This window comes from Ctenopharyngodon idella, chromosome 14 (genome assembly GCF_019924925.1).
Source record: "Ctenopharyngodon idella isolate HZGC_01 chromosome 14, HZGC01, whole genome shotgun sequence".
In the NCBI taxonomy this organism is placed as follows: Eukaryota; Metazoa; Chordata; class Actinopteri; order Cypriniformes; family Xenocyprididae; genus Ctenopharyngodon; species Ctenopharyngodon idella.
Window position 1 is genome coordinate 1,316,006 of NC_067233.1, and position 21,236 is coordinate 1,337,241.

At 37.5% G+C, this 21,236-nt stretch overlaps 2 protein-coding genes across 3 annotated transcripts; one reads left to right on the top strand and one right to left on the bottom strand.

Moving 5' to 3' along the window:
• Positions 1-66: 66 nt before the first annotated feature.
• On the top strand, positions 67-3,998 carry ltc4s (leukotriene C4 synthase). Of its 2 annotated transcripts, none has more exons than XM_051859925.1 (5): positions 67-279; positions 1,109-1,208; positions 1,309-1,379; positions 3,469-3,550; positions 3,625-3,998. In XM_051859925.1, exons 1-5 carry the CDS (start codon positions 219-221, stop codon positions 3,773-3,775), a joined length of 465 nt encoding a protein of 154 aa, XP_051715885.1. In that variant the 5' UTR covers positions 67-218; the 3' UTR covers positions 3,776-3,998. The 2 variants fall into 2 exon arrangements, with proteins under 2 accessions (XP_051715885.1, XP_051715886.1); XM_051859926.1 differs by lacking the exon at positions 67-279 and adding an exon at positions 289-577.
• Positions 3,999-10,369: 6,371 nt separating this feature from the next.
• Positions 10,370-15,132, bottom strand: itln3 (intelectin 3). The gene is made up of 7 exons (XM_051860610.1): positions 14,948-15,132; positions 14,701-14,838; positions 11,933-12,180; positions 11,698-11,856; positions 11,324-11,444; positions 10,903-11,006; positions 10,370-10,829 (listed from the first exon to the last, which is right to left on the bottom strand). The coding sequence occupies exons 1-7, from the start codon at positions 14,997-14,999 to the stop codon at positions 10,707-10,709; spliced, it is 945 nt and encodes a 314-aa protein (XP_051716570.1). The 5' UTR covers positions 15,000-15,132; the 3' UTR covers positions 10,370-10,706.
• Between the last annotated feature and the right edge of the window lie 6,104 nt (positions 15,133-21,236).

Below are 21,236 nucleotides of genomic sequence, written 5' to 3' on the forward strand. Positions count from 1 at the left end.
CATTGAGTTATCGAGTTTTGGTCATTTTAATTTATCAAGGGAAAAACCCCTCTAGGTTTTCCCTGTACCTGCTCACAAATTTTACTATTAGTGATGTAATATCTGACCTGCCCAATTCGTTCAAGCTGATATAAGTGATTAAGGAAGAGCCTGTGTGTGTAGTTTGGACACACACACAGAGAGAGAGAGAAAAGCGTCTGTTCTCACTGTCCACTGGAATGATGCTGGATCAGGTGGTGTTGTTAGCAGCGGTCACAGTGCTGGGATTGCTGGAACAAGGTAATATCTAGAGATGGTAAAGTCAAATCAATGTTTGTCAGTTTGTACTGTCATATGCCCAAAAAACAGTTTATACAATATGATGAAACATGCTTGAGCAACATTATTTCAAGTAGGACGTGTAAGAATGGACAATAGTTGTTGAATGTGATAGTTGAACTTTAAACTAGTGAGTGATAAAGAGTATAAGTCATGTTGGCACGTACGCCTTGCAAACTGGCTGGTAAAATAATACATGATTCAAAGTGAGGATTAGGCTTGAAACGAGTAAACGAATGGAATACTATGAATATACTCTGTAAGATCTTCAAAAACAATACTCAGTGGTTACACGATTCAAAATAAGACATGTTGGAATTAGTTGGAGAAACTCATTTTATTTATTTATTTTTTATTATTTTTATTTTTTTGTGTAGGCCTTCTTAAATTGATAGTTCACCTAAAATGAAAATTCTGTCGTTCCAAACATTTGACACACAATATGATATTTTGGGACCAAACTGTTTTGGTGATCGTTGACAAAAAATACTGAGACATTTCTTTAAAATATCGTATATTATGTTCCTATTATAGAACTGTGGACTATCCCTTTAAGCTTTGTCAGAACAAAAATCACTCAGGAAAGATTATTTGTCAGATCCATTCTCTATAAACTCTTTTTGCTTCTCAGGTGGAATGTTTTGTTTTAAGGATGACATTTTTAAATGCCAAATAAACGTATTGAGAACGGGATATTAAGCAATGTATGTCAGAAATGTATTTACCTCAAAAATCCGTTTAAAAAAACGCGTTAATGGAGATTTGGTAATCGTGTTTCTCTTCCCGCCAGCGTACTTCTCTCTGAAGGTGATCTACGCGCGGAGGAAGTACTCGGTTTCGCCGCCCGCCATTACTGGACCGCCGGAGTTCGACCGGATCTTTCGAGCCCAGTAAGTTCGACGGAATGGATCACGTTTACATCCATGACATGAATACATAGATGACTTCCCTCTTTTGTCTCATTTGTCTGTCATATTCTTGCTTTGCCAGAGCGAACTGTTCAGAGTATTTCCCCATTTTCATCTTCTCACTTTGGGTGGCTGGAGTTTTCTTCAGTCAAGGTGAGTTTCTCTGAACTGAACAAGCATTATCATCAGGGTAGACTAACGCCTACTTTGATCTGAAAGAACAACATATTAATTAATCGTGATAAAAATGCAGCTGTAATATTTTATGTTATTAATAAAACTAGCTCAAGTAGCTTGCAAATATCACATTCTGAGCTTCTGAAGAGCAACCTAAGATAGTTAGCCTGGCCAAGCTAGTTAGGCTGGCATGTTTTGGTGGTTTATCATTGCATTTAGCACAACATTTTCCAGAATTCCACAGAGAAACACTGTACTGAAAATGTTTTGATTTGTTTACAGTAACGGAGAGCATCTAATTTTTCATTTGAATGAATGAAAATGCTAAGATGTTTGGATATTTGGTCTGTTTTGATGGTTTTAGAGGGGTTTGGGGCACTTGACGGATGGTAAGTCTAGCAAACCACCTTAGAAATGTCTACAAAAGGGAACTTTCCATTGTGAGAAGTGTACAAATAATACCTCTGGCTTGTTGCTTTAGTTAACTATAGTTTAATAAACCAACAAGGTCTATCTAGATTAAACAGTTCTCACATCTGACATTGGCTTATTGCTATAATCTGACATCACACACCACAGTTTTGCATGTAAACAAAAACTTTTATGCAAAACAGTGCAGTCCTGTTGCTGTGTTGTGCTCTTCAAAAACACCTCAGTTCAGATCTAAAATAATTAAACAGGCCTAAATTTAAGGTGGTGCTAGGTTAATTACTATTATACACTGTTAAAAATAAAGGTTTTTGATTGGCATATGATCCAATGAAGAACGTTTAACATCCATGGAATCTTTCCATTGCTGTAATAGTGGGGAAAAGGTATGGAAGCTTGTTTCTTTTCACCATGAAATAAAAAATAAAAAAGGTCATTGCGACTTCTGTCACAATTCTGACTTTTTTTCGGAATTGTGTGATATCAAAGTTGGAATTTTGTGAGATCAAGTCCAGTTGCGAGATATCAAGTCGCAATTGCGTGAGATCAAAGTCGGAATTGCAAATTATCAAATCGGAATTGCTTGATATCAAGTCGGAATTTTGTGAAATCAAGTCGGAATTGCGAGAAATCAAATCGGAATTGCTTGATATCAAGTCGGAATTTTGTGAAATCAAGTCGGAATTGCGTGATATCAAAGTCGGAATTGCGTGATATCAAGTCGGAATTGCGTGATATCAAGTCGGAATTGCGAGATATCAAAGTCGGAATTGCGAGATATCAAAGTCGGAATTGCGAGATATCAAAGTCGGAATTGCGTGAGATCAAAGTCGGAATTGCGAGATATCAAGTCGGAATTGCGTGAGATCAAAGTCGGAATTGCAAATTATCAAATCGGAATTGCTTGATATCAAGTCGGAATTTTGTGAAATCAAGTCGGAATTGCGTGATATCAAGTCGGAATTGCGTGATATCAAAGTCGGAATTGCGTGATATCAAAGTCGGAATTGCGAGATATCAAGTCGGAATTGCGTGAGATCAAAGTCGGAATTGCGTGAGATCAAAGTCGGAATTGCGTGAGGTCAAGTCGGAATTGCGAGATATCAAGTCGGAATTGCGAGATATCAAGTCGGAATTGCGAGATATCAAGTCGGAATTGCGTGAGATCAAAGTCGGAATTGCGTGAGGTCAAAGTCGGAATTGCGTGAGGTCAAAGTCGGAATTGCGTGAGGTCAAGTCGGAATTGCGAGAGGTCAAGTCGGAATTGCGTGAGGTCAAGTCGGAATTGCGTGAGGTCAAGTCGGAATTGCGTGAGGTCAAGTTGGAATTGCAAGTTTAAATCTCGCAATTCTAATAAAAAAATAGTCGGAATTCTGAGATGCAAATTCGCAGTTGCAAGAGAAAAAGTCAGAATTGTGAGATAAGTAACAATTATCTTTTTTTTTTTTTTTTTATTCAGTGGCGGAAACAAGCTTCCATAAAAAGGTGCTTTAGATTATTAAAATGTTTTTCACACCAAGAAAATAATGGTTCTTTTAAGAATTGTTCACTGAAGGGTTCTTTGAGGAACCAGAAATGGTTCTTCTATGTGATACGAACAAACCCAGCATATGAAACCTGATGATTTTCTCTCCAGCATTGGCAGTGTTCTTCGGGATCCTGTATCTTTACGGCCGGTATCTGTACTTCCACGGCTATGCGGAGTCCGCTCAGGGCAGGTAAAGCGCTGTGTGTGATCAGTTGTGTTGATGTGTGTCCGGTCGTGTCCTCAGCTGTAACTGTGCTCCGGCAGGCTGGAGCCGCTGTACTTCAGTGCTAAGATGCTGTGGGCTCTGATCGCTCTGTCCGGGCTGGGCGTCGTCTGCACCATCACACAGGCCTATCTGGGACTGGACCTGCTGTACTCCTTCACTCATGTGCTGGGCCTGACCGAACACACATGAGAAACAAGCAGGAGATCAGTTTCCTTCAGGACTTCCACACCGTCAGAATTAGTTTATACATCATTACATTTATGTATCAAATATAGGATGTTAATTAGAGGACATTCTTTTTGTATCCTAAATATAATTTAACTTTTTTTTTTTTTTTTTTTTTGTATAATTTTACAAAAATTACAGTCTGAACAGAAATGACGCACAATAAAAATATTCTGATTCCAAGTGATATTTAGTAATAGTAGTATGTTTTCTTCATACATCACACCTCATATCTAACAAGGTAAACAAGCACATTAACTTTAGAAATTAATTCAGTTTGGTGGAAATTAGATAGATTGTTCAGACAGACAAATGTATTCAAGCCCTCAACTGAAAAATCTAATAAATACATTTATTAATAAGAAATTTGACTAGATATGGTGTTAATTTGGCTACAAATTAAATCAATTACATATTTTAAAAAGCAGCACAGAGAAGTGAATTGAAAAAGAAAGACCAAAAAAAAAAAAAAAAAACCACCAAAAGATGAAAAATGGTTTGACTCAGACTTCAAAACATTAAGGAAACAACTTCGAAAATTATCAAATCTGAAACATGAAGAACCAAAGAACAGACATCAGAACTGAATACTGTTCAAAATTAAAACAATATAAAGACAGTTGGAGTGAAAAATCAACACCTTATGACCAATAATTTACAGGAAATATAATATTCAATAAACCATAATCAGATCTGGGAAAAACCACAAGACCTGCCAATACAAGATTTGGACAAAACATTTTGAAAACTTATATAAGGAAATCCCACCAACACAACTCAACGACAATTATAATCTGATCAAACAAATTCTACAAACTTATGAAAACACGGTTAAAAAGAATCAAAATCTACTTGACTTCCTGATTACACATGAAGAACTTACAAACAATGGGACCCTAATAATTTCAGAGGCGATTGTGTGAGCAGTGATCTGAGGAAGTGATTTAAACAATAGAATTATAAACTTCCTTAACGAACACCAAATTACAGAACTGCTGACCACATTTACACCCTACACACCCTAATCAATACACGCATAAAACAGACCAAAACACGAAAAATATTTGCATGTTTACAATTCTCAAGCAATTTTGATAGATAGACTGAATTGTTTGACTCGTTCTGTATACAGTTTTGTATGTTTGACCACTAGGAGGCGCTACAACTTAGTAGATCAGTGTCTGAGTAGATAGATCAGTGTGAATTCTTTGTATTTATGCTCATCTTATTTGATGAAAATGCTGATGAAATACTGACATTTTCCAGGAGATTTTAGCGATACTGTAGAGCAGAAACACTGGAGGCTGAGATATAATGATGTGATGTCAATCAATATGATAGAAACTCTTGAATGAGGCATTGCTTTTGTACAACCGCACCAAAGAATCACAAAAACTGCCTCTGAAAGTGGTGGACCAAATTTTATAGGACCAAATGTCATTTAAATAAGCTTTGTAATTTCAAAATCTGATGATCTTCCTTTAAATGCTAATTACTAATGAATAAATAATTTCATAAATTGTAGTATTGGACCGGAAATGACATTGAAATGATCAACTATCCATGAAAGTAGGTGCTGTCATTGTTGTGTTTTTCGGGTAAAACATTTATTAGATATTGTCTTGATTTCATGAAACAATAAATATGTTGAGGAAACAGCATGGGTGGATTTCTGACTGTCTCCTGGCTCTTGAATGTCTTTGGTTTTGTCATCCTTCTAAACTACTGTTAGCTCTTTCCACGTCAGAATTTGTGATCATGTTGTATAAATATGTTGTATAAATATTTGCACGTACAGTATATCGAAAGACAGTACAGAGCCTCTGCTTTTAAACATGTTATTCTAGCTCCATTCATTCCTTAGATCAACACTTGAATGTGGGTAAGTTTCATTTAAAAAAGCAACATTTTGAGCAAAAATCTGAGTGAATCTTTCTGCTTTCCCACTTTACTGGGTTCCCCAGTAAAAATCACATTCCGAAGGGTAAAATTTTCATTTTTGGCGGGGTTCCCCTGGTAAAATTAACTTTCATGTTATTTGGGGTCACTTCAACCTGCAGACATGAAAAAACAGTGGCAACAGAGTTGAAGTAGCCCAATTCTGCGGGAAAACTGTGGACATGGCAATACTGAAGATCTGTAATAGCGCCCCCTACCTACATGGATTGCGGGGAAATTACATCAATGGAGGGGAAAGATTTAATAAATACCTGCAAATGGATCCACAGTAGTTTCACAACTGAAACTAGTGGAAAAGAGGGAAAAAAACCTCAGCAACTGCATGTGCTGCTAAAATTAGACCTGCATTCAAGAGCTTCATCCCAGACGGATGTTGACATGTGTTCAGTGAAGCTGGAGATGGAGGTAATGGTGAACATGTGTCTGTTTTTAAGAGCAACTGGAGGAAATAATAGAGGCTTTTATGTGACATTAAAGAGAGAGCAGTGCACATCTGTGGGACTTTGCCACTGACGAATATTAAGCTAAAATACAGAAATATTTTAATTAAAGGGTTAGTTCAGCCAAAAATGAAAGTTCTGTCATTAATTCCTCACCCTTATGTCGTTCCACACCTGTAAGACCTTCGTTCATCTTCAGAACACAAATTAAGATATTTTTGATGAAATCCGAGAGGTATCTATAGACAGCAATATAATCAACACTTTCAAGGTCCAGAAAGGTACTAAAGACATCGTTAAAACAGTCCTGTGACTGCAGTGGTTCAACCTTAATGTTATGAAGAGACGAGAATACTTTTTGTGCGCAAAAACAAAACAAAAATAATGACTTTATTCAACATTCGTCTGTCCCGTCATTCTGCTACGCTATTTACGTTTGCTGAGCTTCCGTGTTAACGTCTGAATGCTGGCTCAGTATTGGCTGACACTGATCACATGATCAACACGACGCATGCAAGTTATTTTTGTTTTGTTTTTGTGCACAAAAAGTATTCTCGTCTCTTCATAACATTAAGGTTGAACCACTGCAGTCACATGACTGTTTTAACGATGTCTTTAGTACCTTTCTGGACCTTGAAAGTGTTGATTATATTGCTGTCTATAGATACCTCTCGGATTTCATCAAAAATATCTTAATTTGTGTTCTGAAGATGAACGAAGGTCTTACGGGTGTGGAACGACATGAGGGTGAGTAATTAATGACAGAATCTTCATTTTTGGGTGAACTAACCCTTTAAAGGAGCTATATGTAGAATTCAGAAACCCGTGTTATTAGCGACACCGGTGGATGTTAAGTGAACTGCAGCAGCAGCTTATTGCTCACACTCGTGCACACGTAACACACAAGAGACTGAATGTGATTCAAGATCCCGATATACTAACAAAATAAACACAACAAACATGAGAAAACAGCAGCATCTGATCACAGTGATTACAGCAGCTCTGAGATTCACCGGCATCATGTCAACAGATGAGCTCATTAAAATTACACAGTTTGATTATAAAGTGTATTTGAGACTATATAGATCTGACTGTGAGACTATAGTTTGAATGAATCCCTTTTCTTTGCGTGACACATTGACATTACAGTACTGAAAAACTCTTTCAGCTTTATCCTGAACATTGTATAAGCATTCATTCGTTTCATGTGTCGTTGAACAGAAGAGAGGCTCTCGGGAGCGAAAACGTCACATCCTTTATTCCTGGCAAAAATGTCCCAAGTCCTTCGCATGAAAATCATCCACAGGCTTTCATAGGAAGTCGGGGAAGGTCTCGTTTTTTTTTTGTTTCGTTACAAGCCGTTCACAATTGCCAATAAAATGCGACAAACACATGAAAATTCTTACATACTGTACAGCCCCTTCAGGTCCCGAGGCTTCTTCAAATCTGAGATGTGTAAGTCTCAGCGGTGAGAAGAGAGATTTCTCTGTTTAGATGTCTCTCTCCAGACGTCAGATGAAGCATGTTTAGGTGAGGAGATTCTTGTGACATATAAAGATCCTCAGGATCCCAAATCTGGGATTTCCAATTATAGATGAAAGAAAGTTGTCGTCTCTCTCATTCTGCAAATAATTAGCTGTAATAAGAAAACTGGTTCAAAAATTGGATTATTCATGCGCAATCTCACTGACTGATCTGTTACTTCTTCAGTAAATGAATGTAAACGCATGACTTTCTCTCCGAGTCTGTCGAGGTCAACTGGTTTAAGGTATTTTTAGCAGAACATTATCAAGAAATATTTAGATCAGAGACACAGTAATGTGTGTTTTTAGAGTCATTTAGATGTGAGTGTGATCTGAAAAACAACAGTGTTTATCTCAGAGATACAGTAGATGCACCAGAATAACTCAAATTTTTTGCATGAATTCAGAAAATGTTTTTCTAGATCTTACAATATAATTTGCATGTAGATGGAAGTCTCTGTTGAAGGTGGAAACCCGAGCACCTTGAAATAAGTAGGCAGTGAGAGTTTGAGAGAAGCGAACACAGTGTTGATGTGCTTCAGTGTAATGAGTGTTTGTCTTGGATTGGTGTTATCAGCAGCAGGATGCAGAGAGATCTTGTTAAAGGTGTCACGTGACGCTGAAAGCTCTCATTTCCTTTAGCTGCTCCGGCCCATGTGACCTGACTGAGCAAACTCTGACATCCAATAGCGTTTCACTGTTTCCTGAACGATTGTGTGACACCTTAATACCTGAGTGTTCTGTTTTATTAGTGAAATAATATAATCTGACACAAACCATTGTTGCTGTGGTGTATTGTGAGGTTTTGTGTTTTTATTTTACACACAAATGCGAGGTTTTTACATTACTACGTGAGAACCAATGGGGTGATTATTTCAAGACCCCCGAAGGGGCCATTCAAATATCATTGTCTGCCTCTCTCTCTCTCTCTCTCTCTCTCTCTCTCTCTCTCTCTCTCTCTTTCTTTGGCTTGAACACACAGGTGCACGTTCTCCAGATTCACACTGATTTCAGCTGACCTGACCGTGTGGATAGGAAGTTGTGTTTTTGGCGAACAGGAAAAAAAAATCATATGGGATTTTTGCTGCTTCCTGTTGCAGGAAACACGTTCAAGGATGCAGAAGGGGAGGGTGTGTGTGTGTGTGTGTGTGTGTGTGTCAATGAAAGTGAATACACATCTGTATCACAACAAGGACAGAGCAAAGAGTTTAACACTAATAGTTTCTCTACAGGGCTGTTGACCCTTAAATTGTCTGTAAACATGTTTATGCATGATTTGTTAGCATATTCATGTATCGGGAACACTTTACATTAAAGTCACAATGAAATCAATATTTGACAAATCTTTTTTTTTTATGGAATCTTGCAATATTTATTATAAATGTATCATTGCACATCATCATTACTGTTTTAAATTCATGTTCCTCGTAATCTTGAATCAGAATAACTTCCTCTGGCACTGACATCTCGTCTCTGATGATGAGGGCGGGGCAACCTGTCATTCACATGTGATCCACCAATAGCAAACCACAACCATCCAATCAATTCAAAATCAAGCCCCGCCCTACATTTGTTCTTGTTTGCGAAGCAGTTTCAAATAATATTTCATGGTGAGTTTGAGTTTTCATGGCTAAAGCAGTGTGCGCGATCAAGCAATCAGTGTGGCTCTCAGCGCCCTCTGCTGGTGAAAATAATGACAGCACGATTGCTCTGGTAACCAGGGGCCAGTTGTTCAAAAGTAATCTGAACTGATTTCGGCTATCGGATTGGATGAAATCTTGAAAATGGATTGTGAAATCAGATCAGATCACAAAATCCAATCTTGGTTTTGATCTGGATAAAATCATCAGTTTGTGTTGTTCAAAACTTTTTAGTAAGATTGGGATACCTTTGATCCAAAAAAATATGGATTATACTGATCCCATCAGAAGTGTGGATTTCAGGAACAAAAATGTAGTAAACTTTAAAACTGGTCAAAAAATACAACATTTTTATCAAGTAATATACATACACATATTTTTTTATGTTGCTCTTGATTAGTTTAACTGTTAAAGTAATAAATTAGAAGTAGACATTAGGCTACATATTTAGCAATCCCCAAACAGCTGTAAATATCCAACAAAAATATATATTTAATTCTTCTTTCTTCAGTCGAAAAGAAATTAAGAATAAAAAACATTCCAGGATTTTTCTCCTTATAGTGGACTTCAATTGACCCCAAACAGTCAAAGATCAAAATGTCAGTTTCAGTGCAGCTTCAAAGGGCTTTAAACGATACCAGACGAGGAATAAGAGTCTTATCTAGAGAAACACATCGGCCATTTTCCAAAAAAAAATAAAAAATTATATACGTTTTCACCATAGACGCTTGTCTTGAACTAGCTCTCTTCTTCTTCTCTATTAAAATTCCGGCAGTGTAGACACTGCTAAGTGTATTACTGCCCTCCACAGGTCAAAGTTTGAACTAAATTGTTCATGACAATTTAGTTCAAACTTTGACCTGTGGAGGGCAGTAATACACTTAGCAGCGTCTACACGGCTGGAATTCTAATAATAAGGAGAATAATCCTGGAATGTTTTCATCAAAAACCTTAATTTCTTTTCGACTGAAGAAAGAAAGACATGAACAGCTTGGATGACATGGGGGTGAGTAAATTATCAGGAAATTTTTATTTGAAAGTGGACTACATTGATTTAATTCAACACAGTTGAGTTAAATCAAACTCTAACAACATTTTGGACAGCTGCATGAAATACAGTTTAATTTGAAAATCTCTTGCATGTTTTTAGTGCTAAATTTGTAAATTAACACAGCTGGAAATCTATTTCAGATGTTTATTGATATCAACATTCATACATCAAACAGAAAAAATAGAAGTTTTAACAACTTAATACATGTACAGCTCAGCTCAGCGTTTGATTTAATGTAAACAGCAGTGAATGTTTGATGTTTCACGTCTGTTAATGAGCCTCTTAACGATAGAAGAGCAGCACAGATGATTCAGTGAGTTGTTTGGATGCAGCTTCTCTCAGGTCCAGACCGGTGAAGTCTCCACACTGCTGACGCTGCGGGAAATATCCTCCTCCAATGCAATACTGAAAAACACACTCACATCAGCCTGATTCCTTTGCAATATTCAGATTTGACGAAAGCTGAGAAGTGACTTACATGCTGAGGATTGCATTCAGTGGGTTTGATCCCAGAGCACATGGCCATGGCTGCTTGATCGCTGTTAAACACTCTGAAGGTGATGAAGCCAGACTCAAACTCCTCTGAGAAAAACACAACACACACAGTCAGTACCCAGCGTTCCTGCACTTCAGTTTCGGTGTGATGTGGATTTCTTTGGGCCTGTTTACACCTGTTCACTTCATGTGTTTTCTCTGTTGGGACGGCTATCTGATTGTGAAAAGACCAGGTGGAAATGCTCCGAAACGAATTTAAATCTGATCACTCAAACCACCTCAGGAGGTGTTTTGAGACTCATTCCAGACGAAACTGGATAAGTGTAAATGGAACCGTTTTAACAAATCAGATCAGAAGTGAGCAGGTGTAAACAGGCACTTTGATGTAAAGTAGAGTTCAGTACTTCCAGCAGACGGTCCATATAATTTTGTAGTTGAATCTTTGTCTCCAGTATCATACACCACCGGACTGACGGCTCCTGTATCGCTCTTACACTGTCCGGCCCTGAACCTCACCGGGTACTTCTGTTACAAACACAACACAAAACATTTCATTTTCTGTTGTTACATTTTTACATTTCTTCCATAAAAATGCTTTAAAACATTTAGATTTTTTCCCCCAGAATTATTGTAATGCTTTAATGGTCAAATTAAAAAAACTGTGTAGTGTAAATGCGGCCTATAAGTGTCAGTACTGATGCACACACTCTTTAAAGCAGCAGTACAGCTGTGCATGTTGGATTTTTATATAGTCTGCAGACAGAACTGTGTGTTTGACCTTGAATAAGTGGTACAGGTTTCCCCCGTGCTGTCTCAGGAACTGGCTCTCTGTATGGTAGCGCAGGATGGCAGAAGACGTCCAGTTTCTCAGCTGCTCATCATTGGGAATGTGCCACACTGACACATCTTGTGCGGTAATGTCGTAGTAGCCAGGATTCTGCGGGATATAAGGGCCGTCAAATGGGCAGTAACATCCTGTCAGTGGTTAGCTGGAGTTTGGTGTGATGATGTACCTTGTAGTCGTCACTAGTCGAGCTCTCTGCGCTGCCGAACGTGGCGGTGTTCGCCCATGCTCCGTCTCCTTCAGGCAGGTTCTGGTCGTTTCCCTGCTGGCTCGACCAGCGGTCACCAACAGAGCACTTCCCTTTGATGTTGTTTTCATGGACGCTGGCCACAAGAGTCCATCCGCCTCCGGCTGTGCTCATGTCACAGAAGGCCTGGTAATATGTGCCACTCTCTGTGGTCAGGATGTATATGCCGTCTGAGGAGAAACAAAGAGCCCAGATTCTGCTTTAAAAAAGAACTCAACTGAAAGCTTGCAAATGTCCTTACATTTGGACATATAATAATAATAATAATAATAATAATAATAAATCATATAAAACAAATTGAAGTATTGGTATTATTTAGTGACCAAAAATGTCAAACTAATCAAAACACTCTTGTGTTTGAGCTTCCTCTTTGTCTTTGTTCATTCTGGACTTCATGAGTGATGCTTTTATTCAGTATTGAAGGAGTTCAGTACTATTCCTTCTGTATCTTCTCATGATCATCCATTAAAAATACTTTTTTTGAAACGAATATATTGTTAAAAAACGTTTTCAACATTGATAATAATCAGAAATGTTTCTTGCGCAGCAAATCAGATTATTAGAATGATTTCTGAAGAATCATGTGACACTGAAGACTGGAGTAATAATAATACTCTAATGACTGCTAGTTGACATGTAGTTGACAAGTTACTTGTAGTTAGCAGAATGTCTGTTGATAAGCATCAAAATAAAGTGTTAGCAGATATTAAGCAGACAGTCTACTAATACTCTAATGACTGCTAGTTGACATGTAGTTGACAAGTTACTTGTAGTTAGTAGAATGTCTGTTGAGAAGCATCAAAATAAAGTGTTAGCAGATATTAAGCAGACAGACTACTAATACTCTAATGACTGCTAGTTGACATGTAGTTGACAAGTTACTTGTAGTTAGCAGAATGTCTGTTGATAAGCATCAAAATAAAGTGTTAGCAGATATTAAGCAGACAGTCTACTAATACTCTAATGACTGCTAGTTGACATGTAGTTGACAAGTTACTTGTAGTTAGTAGAATGTCTGTTGATAAGCATCAAAATAAAGTGTTAGCAGATATTAAGCAGACAGACTACTAATACTCTAATGACTGCTAGTTGACATGTAGTTGACAAGTTACTTGTAGTTAGCAGAATGTCTGTTGATAAGCATCAAAATAAAGTGTTAGCAGATATTAAGCACAGTCTACTAATACTCTAATGACTGCTAGTTGACATGTAGTTGACAAGTTACTTGTAGTTAGCAGAATGTCTGTTGATAAGCATCAAAATAAAGTGTTAGCAGATATTAAGCAGACAGTCTACTAATACTCTAATGACTGCTAGTTGACATGTAGTTGACAAGTTACTTGTAGTTAGCAGAATGTCTGTTGATAAGCATCAAAATAAAGTGTTAGCAGATATTAAGCAGACAGACTACTAATACTCTAATGACTGCTAGTTGACATGTAGTTGACAAGTTACTTGTAGTTAGTAGAATGTTGATAAGCATCAAAATAAAGTGTTAGCAGATATTAAGCAGACAGTCTACTAATACTCTAATGACTGCTAGTTGACATGTAGTTGACAAGTTACTTGTAGTTAGTAGAATGTCTGTTGAGAAGCATCAAAATAAAGTGTTAGCAGATATTAAGCAGACAGACTACTAATACTCTAATGACTGCTAGTTGACATGTAGTTGACAAGTTACTTGTAGTTAGTAGAATGTTGATAAGCATCAAAATAAAGTGTTAGCAGATATTAAGCAGACAGTCTACTAATACTCTAATGACTGCTAGTTGACATGTAGTTGACATGTAGTTGACAAGTTACTTGTAGTTAGTAGAATGTTGATAAGCATCAAAATAAAGTGTTAGCAGATATTAAGCAGACAGACTACTAATACTCTAATGACTGCTAGTTGACATGTAGTTGACATGTAGTTAACAAGTTACTTGTAGTTAGTAGAATGTCTGTTGAGAAGCATCAAAATAAAGTGTTAGCAGATATTAAGCAGACAGACTACTAATACTCTAATCACTGCTAGTTGACATGTAGTTGACATGTAGTTGACAAGTTACTTGTAGTTAGTAGAATGTTGATAAGCATCAAAATAAAGTGTTAGCAGATATTAAGCAGACAGTCTACTAATACTCTAATGACTGCTAGTTGACATGTAGTTGACATGTAGTTAACAAGTTACTTGTAGTTAGTAGAATGTCTGTTGAGAAGCATCAAAATAAAGTGTTAGCAGATATTAAGCAGACAGACTACTAATACTCTAATGACTGCTAGTTGACATGTAGTTGACATGTAGTTAACAAGTTACTTGTAGTTAGTAGAATATCTGTTGAGAAGCATCAAAATAAAGTGTTAGCAGATATTAAGCAGACAGACTACTAATACTCTAATGACTGCTGGTTGACATGTAGTTAGTAGAATGTCTAAAGTGGACCATAGAAATAAAGTGTTACCAAAATCGTAATTATTCCAAACTTTTGACCGGTAGTGTATTTGTACTTGTCTACAAAACTCATTTCAAGTATTTAATAAGAAGCTTTTAGATCAAAAGATGTTATTTATTAAAAGATAATAAATAAAATCCAGTCAAGTCTGTCTAAACTTTTGACTGGTAGCGTATTTGAGTTTTTCAGAATGGTTTTAAAAATTAAACTTTGACTAAACTATAACACAGATACTGTATCTTCCACAGTCCTTACCCTGTGTGCCGCCGTGGTTCTCTTTGATTTCCAGGCAGCTGCGGGCGAGACTCCTCAGTCTAGCGTGATATTTGCCCAGCTCTGGGTTGATGTAGGTGCCATTGATAAGGATTGGCTTTGGAGTGACGGCTCCCAATACTGCAGACAACAAGACAGAGATATGCCTGCGACATCTACAAACTAATCTGTGTTCACAGTCAAATGAGTTCAATGTAGTTCCACATTTCAATATTCACAGTCCACTTACTTGTGTGCTTTAAGTGCAAAAGGCACATCAGCAAGAAAACGCAGCGCAGCATATTGAGTTTGAGCTCTTAGTTCTCGTCTGATGAAGTTCTGTTGGGACGCTCTCTTCTGTCCAGCAGCTTTTATCTCCCATCCCAGCTGATATCTGGAGTAAAACTGCCTTATTGTGTAACACTGGTTCAATCATTAAACATGCAGTGAAGCCAGGGCTGGATTAGAAATCTGGGAAATGCCCATTACTGAAACTCCAATACATCATCATAGGCTGTTTGCTTTTTCTGCAACTTATCAGTTTGTTATGGAACATTACATCCATATTTATGTTCTTGGCACGTGCTTTCATCACAACAAATTATGGGAAAGTGAAAGTGATGAATGCAGTTGATTGTTATCATTCGTTGAATTAGATTCTGATAGGCTGAGAAAATGTGAGGTGATGTTCTTATTAATTAAATACTGAAATAAATGGTCAAATCTAAATTAATTGGTTTTATACAAGTCAAAAATATTATTTAACATCACTTAATTAACCTAAATACATTCATTTATACCAACAAAACTAGTTAGTATGTGTTGAATCATAAGGTAACAATTGCAAGTTTCTATTTTTTACAGTGAATATTTCTTTTTATTTTTCATCTAGCTGTTGCATTGTCTTCCTCTTTTATTTTTCTATTCAACACTTGCACATTTACATTGAAGCTTCTGATGAAAACTGTGTCATTGTGCATAATTAAAACATCTTTGTTTTAATTGTGGACTTTTGCTTGCACAAGTCATGTAAGCACCCTGTGCCATAAATGCCAAGGCCAATGTCCGCTGAACTGTTACTGTCTGTCCGTCTGTTTCAATGTTTCATTTTAGGCATTTCCCAATAGCTGATAATGACAATCATGTGCTAAAATCCCTAAAACAGATCCTTCCAAAGTGCTTTGGGGAATTTACCACATCACAGAATATCAATATCAAGAGTTAGGCAATGCAGTTTGTGAAATATTTAGTAATAATCCAAAATTTGCTTGTTTTCAATATATTATAAAATACAAAACTATAAAGAATCCCACTTTTCTACCTAGTCTGCTTGTCAAATGGGAAAAAAAAGATTATTATTTGATTATTAATACTACTGTAACTACTGAACTGACTTTACAGGCACAAACCATTGCTCTTGCTTTGCATCTTTCTGAAGTGTCAGATAGAAAGATCATGAGAAGATAAAATGATCCCATCGGAAATGGTTTGTTAGAGTTTATTCATGTGCATTGTGAACTGATTTGAACTCGATGACACTAAAAAATTGGATCATCTGACACGGATCAGAATTTGTTGCACGTGTAAACCCAAAAAGTTGCACAAGATCCTTTTTTTTTACATCCGTTCTGAGCTTCCAAATGTGGTTTTAAATCAGATATCCAATCACGTTTGAAAGAAAGAAAGCTTTTTTAATGTCGTGTTATGAAGAAGATGTGCCTGTATGTGTTCACACTAAAACTCACACCTTTATTTACTGAGGAAGTTAAGAAGTTGCGCACAAACACAATCATTCAGGAGCATAAAAAACTTGTTTTCAACCTCCGCCCCATGAATTTTATTAATAAAAAAAAAAACTTTTTTGTAAACAAGCTTCACTATTACATACAGTCTCTCTCTCTCATTAATTCATTAGAATTCATTGAAATAAATGAAATCTTATCACGCTACTAAAATAACAAACTAAAATATTGTTATTTTCCGGTCTATATCCGTTCAGTTAGATTTTGCACCGCAAACATTCATGACAGCTTTTAAATTGTCCATGCTGGCAAATAATCATGGCCACCCGACGTGAATTAAATAAGTTTAGTACAGCCATTCAAAACCTGAGGGCAGGGTTGCCAGGTTTTCACAACAAAACCCACCCAATTGCCACTCAAAACTAGCCCAATCGCGTTTCGGTTGGTCGCCCGGTAAAAATCGCATTCCAGAGGGTAAAATCCATGTTTTTGACAGGGTAACCCTTGTAAAATTCGCATTCCAGGGGCTTAATGCAACTCGATCTCACGGCAATTCGTACGTATTTCATATGTTTTTTGCTAAATCACACGTATTTTACGAGTTGCAAAATTCGTATGAAATCGTACAAATGACCTACCCCTAACCCCGCCCCTAAACCTATCCATCACTGGGGTTTAGACAAATCGTATGAAATCGTACGAGTGAGGTTGTAAGAATTTGTACGAATTAGCCACCTCGTAAAAAAATACGTACGAATTGGTCGTGAGATAGCGATGGCTAAATATCATGTTATTTGGAGTCGCTTCAACCCGTGGACATGAAAATCAACCCACAGCAACAGTGTTAAAGTAGCCCAACTCCACGGGAAAACCGCAGACTTGGCAACACTGCCCGCGGGTCAACCATGTCGCATAGTAAAGCGATCACCAACAGAATCATTTTGGGCGGGGATTAATGTAAACACAGATATCGGACACCAGCCGTGTCTAAAGTGAAGGTAAACAGCTGGGACAAAAAATCGGATTAGGTCAAGAGATCCGATCTGTGCTTTAAGGCTTGCAGTGTAAACGCAGCCTGTGTTCTGTATAGTTGATGACATTTGCTCGGGATGAAACGTCTTTCAAGCGTGTTTTCTCTTTCATTCGATCATTAAACATTTTAGTCGTATCTGACTCTTGGTGATTCTGTGGCCATCTCTTGCCATGCACGGGAATATTCTTGGCGATGATTTTTCCAGGGTAGGTCACCAGGTCTTTCCCCAACACATATAATCTCAGCCGGGACTCGAACCGGCGACCTTCTTCACCGTGCCGCCCTTTCTCTCTCTGCTGATCACATATCCTGTCTTCCTGCCTTTCAGTCTTAAAATGAACATTAAGGTCAGTGTTGCGTCCTGCCCTCACTCCACCTACAGACACATGTCATTCTCATATCTCTGCTTCTGGATCAGATTTGTCTCAAGGCTCTGTCCTCAGGATGAGGTAAGGTCTGAATCATGTCACCTGTGGAGTGTTTAAGAGGATGCGCTCTTGTCCTGACAGGTTCCTGAACACACGAAGGCCCTCAGTCTCTCTTCGCCCTCAGAGGGGACGCAAAGGTCAGCAGAAAACCTTACCTTTATTACTTAAAGAGTTCAGCTGCTTATATGATTAATGAGGGTAGAGCATGACGTCCAAGAGGGTCTGAGCTCAGAAATCGACTCAACTGACAGGATTAGATGAATAAACTCCTTCCAAACTTTTGTTGTGAAAGTCCTTCTTCCTCTCTTATCACGACTTGTGAACAGGTGGCAGTTATTAAGGCAATTTAGGTTGAATCAGATCAACAGTATTGGTCATGGAGAGAACTGTGACTCTCACTCTCATTTCTCTCCATGAGGTTTTCATGAACGACTGAAGACTCATTCTAGTGAGCCTCTTTCTCTGGTAAGAGTGAATGAGAGAGAAGTGTTGATAATGACACTGCCATCCACTCCATTATCTGTGTATTTATGCACATCAGAGATGTTTGACACAGAACAGCTCTGAAACTGTTATACCTTTAGTCAAATTAGTTCTCAACTGTTCAGGAGAGTCTAATGTGCACATATTTCCTCATACATTCAGACAGATGTTTGAAACCTGCTTTAATTTAATGAGGTTTTTTAATCTTCTTTTCTTCATCTCCAGCTCAGTCCTGCTGGACTCTTTCAGAGATGAGTCTTTGTGATACAGTTCAACAGAATGCGTCACTATTTTAAACGCTGTATTCACTTCGTTGTCATTTCTAACTTTGTGATATCAACTGTTTTTAAGTCTTTTCATCTTTGTTGAGTGCTGGACAGTGCAGCTTGTTTGTCAGATGGACAAAGTCGGTCTGAATATCCATCTGGAGATAAGAGGCTGTCGTCTGTCAGGAATGTGTTGTGAGATTGGTCGGCATTCCTTCCAGCCCTCAGATGAGACCAACTGACCTCAAGCCACTGAAACTTGTGTTTATGTGCGTCTTCACTGTTTCCTCTCCGTCTGTCGAAAACATCAGCAACAAGTAGCACTTCACCTCGGCCGGCTGGTTTACTGTGTCACCGTCTATTGTTTAAGCCATACAATGATGTTTAGATCCCTCATCCTAGTGATCAGGGGAGGTGGAGGCAGGGAAGCGGGGGAGGTCATGAAACACACACACACACACACACACACACACACACACACACACACACACACACACACACACACACACACACACACACAGAATGTGTCGGGACTGTGGTCTGATTTAATTCACAGATGCCATTTTGAAGAAAACCTCAGCGTCGCAATGTGGCAGCCAGATACTGGATATCCTGGGACTTCTGTTTTTATGCGTTTCATATGGGGAAAACTCACAAATAATTGCATTATGTTTTTGTACACATGCATGTGTGGTGTTTAGAAAGAGAAAGTGAGTGAAATGTGCTTCTCTATGTTTAGCTTTTCTCACCATTCACATGTCCAGGTCATATTTCACCACAAAATCAACAGAAAAATATATACATATTTAATATTAAGAATATTTTAGGACTATTTTAGGACCACTTCAAGAATAGTTTAAATGAAAACCTGTATGCCTTTTTTTTCATGGAACACAAAGCAAAAATAAATAAATAAATAAATAAATAAATAGAGTTAAAATGACTCTACACTCTAAAAAATGCTGGGTTAAAAACATCACAAGTTGGGTTGAAGATGGACAAACAGCAACTGGGATGTTTTAAACCAGCGATTGTTGTTGTTTTTTTTTAACCCAGCGATTGGGTTGTTTTATACCAGCGATTTTTTTTTTTTTTAACCCAGGAGTTGGGTTGTTTTAAACCAGCGATTGTTGTTTTTTTAACCCAGCGATTGTTTGTTTTTTTTAACCCAGCGATTGGGTTGTTTTATACCAGCGATTTTTTTTTTTTTAACCCAGGAGTTGGGTTGTTTTAAACCAGCGATTGTTGTTTTTTTAACCCAGCGATTGTTTTTTTTTTTTTTAACCCAGCAATTGGGTTGTTTTAAACTAGCGATGATTGTTTTTTTTTTTAACCCAGCGGTTGGGTTAAATGTTTGCCAAACCTGCTGGGTAGTTTTGTTTAACTCAACTATTGTTTAAAAATTACTGTATTTCTTGCTTAAAATGAACCCAAAATATGTTGGAAATTGACATTTATTAATATGTTTCATAAATTAATCTTTATTAACAAGTTTAATGAATAATAATTAAACAATAAACTTAAATTGCTTATTAATAAATGTTCACCTTTTGATTATTATTGTTGCCTCTAGTAATTATGTGTCTGATTTTTAATTTCCAACATATTTTGGGTTCATTTTAAGCCAGACATTTATTTATTTTTAAACAATAGTTGAGTTAAATAACTCAACTGCTGGGTTTGTCCATTTTCAACCCAACATGGGTTGTTTTTAACCCAGCATTTTTTAGAGTGTACAATATACTCACGCCACACTATAGTTTTGTGTGTGGAACAGACAACTGCTCTAAATTCACAGTAAACCACGGCTTCACAGCGCTCACTGCTTTAATATACATCCTTTGTGACCTACAGAAAGAGAGTGAAGGGGAGAAAGCTGAAAGCGAACAACTGGGACACAGAGTGCAGGAAATAGTGGGGAGAAATGGAAAGGAGAACATGAGTAGTCAAACCCTTGGTTTATACTTGGAGTTAATTAGAAAATGGAGAGAGGATTAAGTGTGAAAGCAGAGCCCTGTTTATTTAAGCGATAGACCCCAATCACATGGAGTGACCTCTGACCCCTGAGAAACACATGCACACTAGTTCTTAGAGAAAGAATAACTCCCTACTGCCCAATTCATGAGCATCAGATCACACATAAACATACAATCCAGTGTGCTGGTCTCTGATCTCTTTGAACACGCGTGCAGGAACAGGGGAAGGTTATCGCGTCATCTCTCTCTGCAGCTCCGTGTTATCACTCTGGGAAAAGCTTTTATTGGCTCGCAGGTAATGGGATAGTTTATGTTAGGAGACCCCCATGTAGAGAGGAAGTGGGGGTCTGCTCTTTTCCCCTTTCACCATCCTCTTTTCATTGGCCACAAGCCTTCAATAACATATTATTCTCTTGCTTGCACAACCAAAACTATTGAGAGATGTTTGAAATGATATATGCATGTATGTGAATGGTAACACGTTTCATTCATTGACAATGATATCGTAAACTAACAATGAACATTTTTTTTTACATTCATTAATGTAGAATAATGGTAATTTATTAGTTAAATGCATTATATAGCATATATAGAATTATATAATAAAAAAT

What these genes read in the sequence shown, in the direction of transcription:
- ltc4s (XM_051859925.1), top strand. Translation starts at nt 219, where the DNA reads ATGATGCTGGATCAGGTGGTGTTGTTAGCAGCGGTCACAGTGCTGGGA. An exon ending in TGGAGTTTTCTTCAGTCAAG is followed by an intron (nt 1,380 to 3,468) that starts GTGAGTTTCTCT and finishes TTTTCTCTCCAG; the next exon opens with CATTGGCAGTGTTCTTCGGG. An exon ending in GCGGAGTCCGCTCAGGGCAG is followed by an intron (nt 3,551 to 3,624) that starts GTAAAGCGCTGT and finishes GTGCTCCGGCAG; the next exon opens with GCTGGAGCCGCTGTACTTCA.
- itln3 (XM_051860610.1), bottom strand. Translation starts at nt 14,999, where the DNA reads ATGCTGCGCTGCGTTTTCTTGCTGATGTGCCTTTTGCACTTAAAGCAC. An exon ending in ACCTGTACCACTTATTCAAG is followed by an intron (nt 11,445 to 11,697) that starts GTCAAACACACA and finishes TGTTTGTAACAG; the next exon opens with AAGTACCCGGTGAGGTTCAG. An exon ending in CTGAATGCAATCCTCAGCAT is followed by an intron (nt 10,830 to 10,902) that starts GTAAGTCACTTC and finishes TGTGTTTTTCAG; the next exon opens with TATTGCATTGGAGGAGGATA.